This window comes from Tachypleus tridentatus, chromosome 9 (assembly GCF_004210375.1).
Source record: "Tachypleus tridentatus isolate NWPU-2018 chromosome 9, ASM421037v1, whole genome shotgun sequence".
Lineage (NCBI taxonomy): Eukaryota > Metazoa > Arthropoda > Merostomata > Xiphosura > Limulidae > Tachypleus > Tachypleus tridentatus.
The window spans coordinates 22,781,330-22,794,083 of NC_134833.1; the positions used below are offsets into that span (position 1 = coordinate 22,781,330).

Sequence of the window (12,754 nt, forward strand, 5' to 3'; positions counted from 1 at the left end):
CCTAACATACTGTGTTTATCCCGAGTATTCAGATATCTATGTTTCTTTTCTTTCTCTCTTTTTTGTTTTTTCCGATGAACGTACACTCGACGCGTTTATATTAATGACCACTTAACTCCAAACTTCGATTAACAAAATCGAACTCGAGCCACCATATTGCTCTTATTTAAATTAACTCCAATTGAGATTTATGTGAGCCGAATAAGGTGAAATCTCATTAGCATTTGAACAAAAGTTTGTGAGCAGACGATCAACAAAAGACAAGCGTCACGAGAGAATGTCCTCCTGGTGTGAAAGCGGTAAGTTTATGCATTTACAACGCTAAGATACGGTGTTTAATTCATCGCGGTGAACACAGGCGATAACTTTATTCTAAAATAATAACAAATAAACTCACGAAAGTGTATAAAAATATTAGTTATTTGTTGATATATATTTTAATTTACAGAGATTAGGATAAAAGAATAATAAATAATTAGGCTGACAATGGATATTCACTGATTGGTCAACTCCAAACACAACGTCATGAGGAATTGGGTTGGACTGCAAGCAGTATGTTAATATGTGACTTGATGCGGTAATCTGTTTTTCAAACAGAGACAAACAGCAGAGACAATGTTAAATTCTCGCCAGTTAAGTAGAGAGCTGTAAATAACCCCGCTGTAATAATAATAACCAGGAAATTATTATACTGAGGTGTTATTCTGAACCATATCCGTTGTAGTAATAATAACACTTAACTTGTTAAGGTGAATTGTTAAACGGTACGCTACTGTTATAACAATATTATTAAATTATTTATTACAGTGAATTGTTAAACAGTATGCTGCTGTTATAACAATAATATTAAATGATTTATTACAGTGAATTGTTAAACGGTGCGCTGCTGTTATAACAATATTATTAAATGATTTATTACAGTGAATTGTTAAACAGTATGCTGCTGTTATAACAATATTGTTAAATGATTTATTACAGTGAATTGTTAAACGGTACGCTGCTGTTATAACAATATTATTAAATGATTTATTACAGTGAATTGTTAAACGGTACGCTGCTGTTATAACAATATTATTAAATGATTTATTACAGTGAATTGTTAAACGGTACGCTGCTGTTATAATAATATTATTAAATGATTTATTACAGTGAATTGTTAAACGGTACGCTGCTGTTATAATAATATTATTAAATGATTTATTACAGTGAATTGTTAAACGGTACGCTGCTGTTATAATAATATTATTAAATGATTTATTACAGTGAATTGTTAAACGGTACGCTGCTGTTATAACAATATTATTAAATGATTTATTACAGTGAATTGTTAAACGGTACGCTGCTGTTATAATAATATTATTAAATTATTTATTACAGTGAATTGTTAAACGGTACCTTGCTGTTATAATAATATTATTAAATGATTTATTACAGTGAATTGTTAAACAGTACGCTGCTGTTATAACAATATTATTAAATGATTTATTACAGTGAATTGTTAAACGGTACGCTGCTGTTATAACAATATTATTAAATGATTTATTACAGTGAATTGTTAAACGGTACGCTGCTGTTATAACAATATTGTTAAATGATTTATTACAGTGAATTGTTAAACGGTACGCTGCTGTTATAATAATATTATTAAATGATTTATTACAGTGAATTGTTGAACGGTACGTTGCTGTTATAATAATATTATTAAATGATTTATTACAGTGAATTGTTAAACGGTACGCTGCTGTTATAACAATATTATTAAATGATTTATTACAGTGAATTGTTAAACGGTACGCTGCTGTTATAATAATATTATTAAATGATTTATTACAGTGAATTGTTGAACGGTACGTTGCTGTTATAATAATATTATTAAATGATTTATTACAGTGAACTGTTAAACAGCATGTTGCTGTGGTACTAATATTAATAAATAATTTACCATAGTTAACTGTTAAACAGTACGTTGCTGTAATATTAATATTAATAAATAATTTATTGGGTTAATTGCTATACTACTGCAGTAATAACCACAGCAATCATAAATAAACTAATACAGCTTATATAAGCAGGCAAGAAATATCTCTGTTATAACCCTAAAATTTGTTACCCAATTTTACATCAATTACGAGTTAACCTTTATAGGTTATTTAAATAATACATAATCTGCTTGGAACACGTGTATACGCATAGCTGGTTTGAATGTTGAATTAACAACGAGTAGTTGACACTTTCTTTCAGTATTTTAAGCCATTAAATAAACATTCGAAATGTGACACTTGCTTTTCCACTGTCACGCAAACACTCCAGTTGTTTATGAATCTTTAACAGGTCTACAGCTTCACCGATTCAGTCGGTCTATTGTGTGCACTATAAGAAATAACGACCAGTCTATCTTAAATGTCTACTATTGTGAATATTGTGAAAGAGACAACTGTCTTTAGTTGTATTATCTTAAGAATCCAAGAAACATTCACGATTCATTTCGTTAGCCCAAGATTTAAAATTAATAAAACAGTTACATCTATGTCAATATCAGGAAGATACACTTTTAGGTTTACTTGTAATTAGCTAGATGGACCAACTTACAGTTGACTTCAAGCATAATACGTTTACTGACTGAAGGAGGAATTCCATTGGATGCGATGCACAAGTAAGCTCCCATATGAGTCCTTGTTATGTGGGTCAAGTTCAAAAAGTTCCCTTTGACCTTAGCAGCTTTATAAGAACACAGATAAGAAACAGACACTATAAAAAACAACGCACAAAAATATTTATTACTTCAAATTGTAAGCAAATAATAGTGATAAAAAATTCAAGAATAAATAAACTAACGTAGTCTAAATAGTTATGAAGGAATAAACACCAGTAGATGATGTCATTTTGTGAATTAGTTCAGAAGACCATGCAGGTACTACGTTCTTGTGTTTAATTTAAAGATGCTGTCCTGTAGTGTTATGCCAAACTACATGAAACTGCAGGCGCTGTGATGTTGCGTTTTATGTTATAAGATCAATTTGCCCCCCCCACCAGTGGCACAACGGTATAAATGTGAGAAATTGTGACGTTCAAAATCGGGTTTCGAAACTCGTCTAGAAGTGAAGTTTTCTTCCTCAGGGGCAAACTGTTATTGGGTTTTCCTCAGGGGGCAAACTGTTATTGGGTTTTCCTCAGGGGCAAACTGTTATTGGGTTTTCCTCAGGGGCAAACTATTATTGGGTTTTTATTCATTTCTATCAAGACTTCTTGAGCCTGCGTGTTTTACTAACATCATGAGCTGATATATGTAAATACATAAATTAAACCTATTAATCATATATATGTAAAATCAACTATGGGTAAATAAAAAACATAGTTGTTGTTTTTCTGACAGTAAGTAGACATCTTTCGTAATAGACCACTTCTCCTGTCAGTGAAAATTACATTACTTAAGGCCTAAAATCACGAGAAATCTCCTATTTCTATAATACCTTTGTCTAGTTTATCTATTTCAAACTTAGGGCTAATCCTAGTACTCAAATAAGACTGATTTCGCTCATTTTGCTCAGATAATGTGCTCTGAGTGTCTAGAACAAGTAATTTTCAACCTACCGTTAAGATTTTAATTTAGTTTGAATGTTGTTACGACAAAGCTGTATAATGGGCTAGCTGTATCCTGCCCACCATAGATATGATAAAACCAGTTTTTAACGTGGTAAGTCTGCAGACTTACCTCTGAGCCACTGAGGACGGGGACCTACCATCAGGAACCTTAGGGGTATCAAAAATCTAAAAAAGAACGTTCATCATGAGAGTTAAAATTCCATAACAATTTTTAATGGTTTATTATTTAAGTTGGAACGATGTTGATAACTTAGCTAATTATACTTCTCAAGGTTTTCCTGACCATAAGACTACTTAGCTCTAACTTTTGTTCCTCGATGGAACTGAGGTAAGTATGCGGAATTTCAAGGCTAAAATTCGTGGCTCAATTCCATTCAATAGATACAGTAGGAGGTTTAATAGGCTTTGTCCTGAAACAAACACACTCTAGTCTGCAATAATTTATAGCGCTGTAACCAACTTCCATCCGGATGTAGATCCAATCACCCAGTTTTGGCGAGACGGACAAATGTTGGTGACGAAAATAAGTTTTATTGTCTGACTGGTAGATAATTGGATACGAAAAATGAATGATCAAGAATACTGAAAGATTTCTTAATGTCATTTGGATAAATCTCTTCCAATAACTACTTTACTATGCATTAAAAACCGAAACCAAAATACACGATTAAATTATTCCAATGAACAAAGCGATAATAGCCGAAAAAAAACGTGTAGTTGGAAACTAAGCAACGTTTGAGTCTGATATGAAGTTAGGGTACATTTAATATAACATATATATATATATCCGTAGGGTACATTTAATATAACATATATATATATATATATCAGTAGGGTACATTTAATATAACATACATATATATATCAGTAGGGTACATTTAATATAACATATATATATATATATCAGTAGGGTACATTTAATATAACATATATATATATATATCCGTAGGGTACATTTAATATAACATATATATATATATATATCAGTAGGGTACATTTAATATAACATATATATATATATACATCAGTAGGGTACATTTAATATAACATATATATATATATATCCGTAGGGTACATTTAATATAACATATATATATATATATATCAGTAGGGTACATTTAATATAACATATATATATATATCAGTAGGGTACATTTAATATAACATATATATATATATATCAGTAGGGTACATTTAATATAACATATATATATATATATCCGTAGGGTACATTTAATATAATATATATATATATATATATCCGTAGGGTACATTTAATATAACATATATATATATATATCAGTAGGGTACATTTAATATAACATATATATATATATATATCAGTAGGGTACATTTAATATAACATATATATATATATATATATCAGTAGGGTACATTTAATATAACATATATATATATATATCAGTAGGGTACATTTAATATAATATATATATATATATATATCCGTAGGGTACATTTAATATAACATATATATATATATATATATCAGTAGGGTACATTTAATATAACATATATATATATATATCCGTAGGGTACATTTAATATAACATATATATATATCAGTAGGGTACATTTAATATAACATATATATATATATCCGTAGGGTACATTTAATATAACATATATATATATCAGTAGGGTACATTTAATATAACATATATATATATATATATCAGTAGGGCAATTTACATTTAATATAACATATATATATATATCCGTAGGGTACATTTAATATAATATATATATATATATCCGTAGGGTACATTTAATATAACATATATATATATATATCAGTAGGGTACATTTAATATAACATATATATATATATATCAGTAGGGTACATTTAATATAACATATATATATATATATATATATCAGTAGGGTACATTTAATATAACATATATATATATATATCAGTAGGGTACATTTAATATAATATATATATATATATCCGTAGGGTACATTTAATATAATATATATATATATATCCGTAGGGTACATTTAATATAACATATATATATATATATCAGTAGGGTACATTTAATATAACATGTATATATATCAGTAGGGTACATTTAATATAACATACATATATATATCAGTAGGGTACATTTAATATAACATATATATATATATATATCAGTAGGGTACATTTAATATAACATATATATATATATATCCGTAGGGTACATTTAATATAACATATATATATATATATCAGTAGGGTACATTTAATATAACATATATATATATATACATCAGTAGGGTACATTTAATATAACATATATATATATATCAGTAGGGTACATTTAATATAACATATATATATATATCAGTAGGGTACATTTAATATAATATATATATATCAGTAGGGTACATTTAATATAACATATATATATATATATCAGTAGGGTACATTTAATATAACATATATATATATCAGTAGGGTACATTTAATATAAAAAATATATATATATATATATATCAGTAGGGTACATTTAATATAACATATATATATATATATATCCGTAGGGTACATTTAATATAACATATATATATATATCAGTAGGGTACATTTAATATAACATATATATATATATCAGTAGGGTACATTTAATATAACATACATATATATATATACATCAGTAGGGTACATTTAATATAACATATATATATATATCCGTAGGGTACATTTAATATAACATATATATATATCAGTAGGGTACATTTAATATAACATATATATATATATCAGTAGGGTACATTTAATATTATATATATATATATATCAGTAGGGTACATTTAATATAACATATATATATATATATATATCTGTAGGGTACATTTAATATAACATATATATATATATATATCAGTAGGGTACATTTAATATAACATATATATATATATCAGTAGGGTACATTTAATATAACATATATATATATATATCTGTAGGGTACATTTAATATAACATATATATATATATATCAGTAGGGTACATTTAATATAACATATATATATATATCAGTAGGGTACATTTAATATAACATATATATATATATATATATCAGTAGGGTACATTTAATATAACATATATATATATATCAGTAGGGTACATTTAATATAACATACATATATCAGTCGATTAACTGATTATCTGTTCGCGTATAACTGATCATTTATTCGATTATAATAGCATCCACACAATCTGCTGTTGTGGTCGTGAATCAGTGTGATACGTAACAAATTAAGAAAGATAACAAGTCAAGGGACAATAACAAGGTTGTTATTGAAATGTTGAAACTGACACAACAACACATCAGTAAATGTTTCTTTACTTTAGCTGATATGAAAACGTGGTAGCAACAAGCACGTCGGATAGTAACAGGAACATATAATATCATTATGATGCCATATAAGGATTGTTTATCGTCGTATTTTCTCATTTTATATGTTTTCATTCTACTTATTACGTTTATTATGCAAAGTTAATACCTCTTCTGCTCTTGATGTCTCGCCAGGTGGAGTATGTTTATTGTGGTTTCATGCTAACGAGAGTAAATGAATGAACAAGTGATTTAAACATATCAGGTTCAAAGCTCTGTTTTAATTCGTGTAACGCAAAACTTGAAACTTCTATAACAAAAGGTTAATATGACGACAATCCTGAGATTAATGGAGCTAATATTTTGAAGTTCGTGTGACGAAAACTTGAGGTTTGTGTGACGAGAGACTTGAGAATTATGATTCAAAGCCTAGAAGCTTGTGTGACGACAGAATTGAAATTTGTATGATGCAAGATTTGCGGTTCGTGTAACGAAATACTCAAACTTCCTAAAAAACATACATTTCTCAAATCCTATTTATACTTCTTGAGATACATTACTCTAACTAACGTGGCGACACGGGAGGTAATGACGTGGTAACACCAAACATGCTCGTCCTTTCAGCCGTGGGGGCGTTACAATGTGACGGTCAATCCCACTATTCGTTGGTAGAAGAGTAGCTCAAAAGTTGGCGGTGGGTGGTGATGACTAGCTGCCTTCCCTCTAGTCTTAAACCGCTAAATTAGGGACGGCTAGCACAGATAGCCCTCGTGTAGCTTTGCGCGAAATTCAAAAACAAACAAACGACGTGGTAAGGCTCCGAAATAATTTTAATATAACGTTCTCACACTACTGTAATTACGTTTCCACAAAATGGATAGATCTTACAACGTGGTTTAATAACGCATGCTAATTAGAAAGTTAAATTAAATCAATATGCGTAAAATACGCTCAAATTAATTAAAACTAATCCGCCTATATTTTTGGAAAACCACATTCTTTTTGGTTTGTTTCTAACTTCAGAGTAATTTAGGAAACTTTAAATGGTTTAAGTACCGTCGAAATTGTGTTTTAAATTGACTGTTTTCTTACAGAAATTAAGCAATCGTTCGCACTAAACAGAATCATTTAACTACATAATTAAGAAAAGTAAACAGATGACAACACGTTGGTGACTTTCAAGTCAACACTAACAAATTCTCATACGTTCTGCTGTAAAAAACTGTTGATACATCACAGTAATATCATGACAAATCCAGCGGTGCTCACTAGTCAGCTTCCGTATTCTAAACCGTTTTCCCATATGTGTGGGTTTTTTTTTAACTAACGTAATATAATAAGAACTCACAAAGTAAGAAAAATAAAATAATGAGGGAAATAGAAGGAGGGTGTGTCTGTACCTGAACAAGAGAAACTCACGTGACATTTGTAATTTTTTTTAAATTTTACATTGCCTCTGTGACGTCATCAAGGTAATAACATGAATGTCGTATCTTTCTAAAAATTCACAAAGTAGATCATAAATATAAATATTTATGTACAAGGACAGAATTTTCTCGCTGTGTTTTCTTTTCAGCTATAGTTTTTAATGTTACAGTCTAGGGACTAGCTGGCTGGCTCAATGTGCATATAAGGAAGAACATGAGTTGTTTTTTTGTTTTCTTCAGGAATGTGTGTTTCACAACTAACACATATAATTAAAAGACCTTCACGATAATTAACCGGCCTGTTTAGTCACGAGTAATTATGTTCGATCTGTATTTACTTCACAAGTTAGTTTTAAACTGACTGTTGAACAGTTGACACACAGGCCTAGGCCCGCTGTTAAACTGACTGTTGAACAGTTGACACACAGGCCTAGGCCTGTTCCTCTTCATTTTGTTTTCGTATTTCCGAAAATTCTAACTAAAATGTCCGTTTACTGACCTGAAAAGGATTTTGTACCGAATGACCCAAGATTGATGTCTTTCTCGTCTTCTCGTCGCCAGAAGATTTTAGGTTTGGGGTAACCAGTGGCCGAGCAGTGTAGGCTGACAGATGACCTTTCATTGACTATAACGTCCGAACTTGTTCCATTCTCCTGAATTGTAGGAGGCACTAGATATATAACCTTAAGATTATCACCATGAAGGAAATAAGATAATTATGTTGAAAAACGATAAAGTTTTATCTTTATATTCAGCTTAGAATATAAAGTGGTGACTTAGAAAAAAAATTATTTAGCTGGGATTAGAGGTCATTTTAATAGTGCACAAATGCCCATAACTTATACTTACCGAGTATCATGTATTTTAATACTTATTAGTTTGATATGTTTTGTTCCCCTCCACCAAAAAAAAAAGTGGCACAGCGGTAACTCTCAGGGCTAACACCGCTAAAAACCGAGTTTCGATACTCGTGGTGGACACATTACAGATAGTCCATGTGTTGCTTTGTGTTTAACAAAAAATAAACAGCCTTTTCTTACGATTTTCTCCTTGTATAATCTAGTATATTTTTTGGTTTTAAAGTCCTTATAATGAAATTATTTCGTAACACCGTATGACATCTACAACTAGTCCATAGTTCTTTTCACGTACACTTTATATATATTTCTCGAAATACCCTCTTGATATGTTTTCGAACGGCGTAAAAAGAACACGAAAAAATGATCAGAAAGTAAACAATGCCTTAAAATATCACGATTTGTATGAAGCGAAATCGGCGACGATCATGTTGTCGTCCTTCTATCGAGCCAGCGCCCGAGACGGCTAGGGGTTAGACTCGTAATTTGAGGGTTGCGGGTTCGAATCCCCGTTAACCAAATATGATCGCCCTCTCAGCCGTGGGGGCGTTATAAAGTGATGGGCAATCCCACTATTCGTTGGTAAAAGAGTAGCCCAAGAGTTGGCCAAGATGGGTGGTGATGACTAGTTGCCTTCCCTCTAGTCTTACACTGCTAAATTAGGGACGGCTAGCGCAGATAGCCCTCGAGTAGCTTTGCGCGAAATTCAAAACAAACAAATCTTTCAAGCTCAGCCAGCTTATAATATAAGAACAAATTCAGACTTGGTAACAAAGAGAACAGAATGGTATTACTCGATAGATGTGTGTTTAACACACCAATTTCCAAATATTAATATCAGATTGTTTTTTTTTTTTTTTTTTGGAATTTCGCACAAAGCTACTCGAGGGCTATCTGTGCTAGCCGTCCCTAATTTAGCAGTGTAAGACTAGAGGGAAGGCAGAGGCGTCATCCTCACCCAGCAACATCGTTAAGCACGGCTGCAGTGGACTCGGGCACATCGGATATGGCCTCATCGATGATAGAGGCATGTCTGGTTCAGCGCTGAATCACGTTTTATGCTTCGTAAGCAGGATGGAAGGACCCGTGTTTACCGTCGCCGAGGAGAACGTTTTGCAGCAAACTGTGTGCAGGATGTTGACAGATTTGGTGGTGGCAGCGTCATGATGTGGGCTGCCATCGCCTACAATGCCAAAACAGACCTTTTGCACATTCGAGGAAATCTTACGGCTCAACGATACGTCGACGAAATTCTTAGGACCCATGTGCAACCCATCATGGTGAACGTCAACGACGTTTTTCAACACCCGTCCTCACACAGCCCGACTCACCACTGTCTTCTTGAGACACCACAACATCAACGTTCTTTTGTGGCCCTCCAGATCACCAGATTTATGCCCCATCGAACATCTTTGGGACGAGTTGGACCGACGTCTGCGACGGCGACAACCTCAACCGCAGACTCTAACTCAGCTTGCAGCAGCTTTGCAGGCTGAGTAGACAGCCATTCCACAGGATGTGATTCGTCATCTCATCGCTTCCATGGGCAGGAGATGCCAAGCAGTTATTGATGCTCACGGGGGGCATACTCGTTATTGACGTTGAGTGACGTTAACCTTCACCTAGTGAGCGTGGACTTCGCCTTTGCAGACTTTGGATGCTCAGCAGTGAATGTGCAAAGTTTCACACATGTTATACAGAACTACCCGGAATAAACTTGTTAACAATTTGTCTGATATTTTGCCTTTTGCGTTTTTTTTTTAAGAGTATATTTTTAAAAGAGGAATATTGTTACTACAGCCTGGTGTCTTGAATTCTGTGCTCAAATCAGAGTGTTGGCAGGAACCTGTTGTATTATCGACCACCTCTCTGAAGAACGCCATTTTTAGGTCATCTTTAACGTTTGACGAGATGAGATTCGTGCCTCAAGAATGTCTCATGGCTGTTCAGTGGGACTTACATCGCACAAAATGTTAACCAGCTTTGTACTGTGGAAGTAAACGTTATTACCTACTAGGTTGAAATGAGAGAAACAAGCATTTCATAACACGAATAGTCGTAGGATGTGGTACCATTACTATAGGTTTAGAGCTTACCACAACCCAAAGTGTTTACTTCTATTCCACTATATTATACCGTGTGAGTCATTGTTTTTGGTCATGAGTCTGATTACACATTATCTTTAAATGGGTGCTCACTTGAGGTGGATTCTGGTTCTACGTCCTCTGTAAATAAGTATGCCTGGTGTTGAGTCTGGTTCCACAATCTCTTTAAATGAGTGTACGTCTAGTGTTGAGTCTGGTTCCACATTCTCTCTAAATTAATGTATGTCTAGTGTCGAGTTTGGTTCCATATTCTCTCCAAATGAGAGTACTCTTGGAGTTAAGCCTGGTTCCATATTCTCTCCGAATGAGTGTACCCTTGAGAATGAGCCTGGTTTCATATTCTCTTCAAATGGAGTGACTTATCTATAGAAAATGCAATTATTCTGCGTGTTATTGGTCCACTGGACCTATTGTTAGCACGAGTTGTTTTATACCTTATCCTGTGTAGAGTGCAACTTATTTAGCGTCATCGCAGAGATCAACTGTTCACCACGTCACTAACCGTCTGCAAACTGATCATAACTCAGTTGAGGCTGCGGACATTTGATTTAGACTCGTAACAATAACCTGCAATACGACTGCAGCAAATGCGAACCTACAAATAAGGATATTTTTATTATGTTATTGTAATTCATTTGTAAGCAGTTAGACAGCGTCTTGACATCAGTTTCAAACAATTTGATGTGATTGGCTGGCTTCAACTCATAGCTCATAAACAGCCTGGTTAATTATTTAACTACAAAGCGACAACTAAGGCATGATTATGTCATTAGATATATAACACGTAAATTGGACGAATAATATTTAAGTTTCAAGTTACATAATATCCTCGTTTTTGATAGAGATAAAATGAATCGATGGTCGATATTGTCATAAACCCTGTCTTGTCACAGCAGCAGTATTACAAATTAATTGGTTTGTACAGTGTAGTTCAACTTAAAACTGATCAGCTTTAAAACGATAGTTGTTTCAAATGCATGTTACAGAACTCCTTACGTTTTCTGCACAAAAATATTTATACCTATGCACTAAAAGATGACTAATGTTTGAAACCAGTTGCCAAAAAATGTGAGATATTTGAGTAAAAAACAATTGTGACGTAGGGAAGGCTTGTAACATGTAATATGTGCATACTGCAATGGAGCAAGAAAAATGTGCGTTAAACAAAACTTGACTAACATATCAATGAAAACATACGTCATAAGTTTACGAAAATAGCGACATATCTGGAAGCTCGTAACAGCAAGAACGAGGAATGTAAACTTACACTGGACATCTAAAAAGCCCTTTACGTTGATCATGGGCTCTGTATTGATCTGACACATATAATATCCTCGGTCATCTTCCTTAACGTCCCGGATGTGTAAGTACCACTGACGGAAGTTGTTATTAGTCGAGCGAATCCGATCATCTCT

At 32.5% G+C, this 12,754-nt stretch overlaps 1 protein-coding gene across 1 annotated transcript in view; it reads right to left on the minus strand.

Annotated features, from left to right (window-relative positions):
* Positions 1–11,117, minus strand: part of LOC143227315 (lachesin-like) — a 29,941-nt gene extending 18,824 nt beyond the window's left edge. Inside the window, exons 1-3 of the mRNA XM_076458770.1 lie at positions 11,030–11,117; positions 8,877–9,047; positions 2,590–2,718 (exon numbers count right to left, since the gene is read on the minus strand). Coding sequence (XP_076314885.1) covers positions 2,590–2,718; positions 8,877–9,047; positions 11,030–11,117 — 388 coding nt within the window. The remainder of the gene's footprint in view (positions 1–2,589; positions 2,719–8,876; positions 9,048–11,029) is intronic.
* Between the last annotated feature and the right edge of the window lie 1,637 nt (positions 11,118–12,754).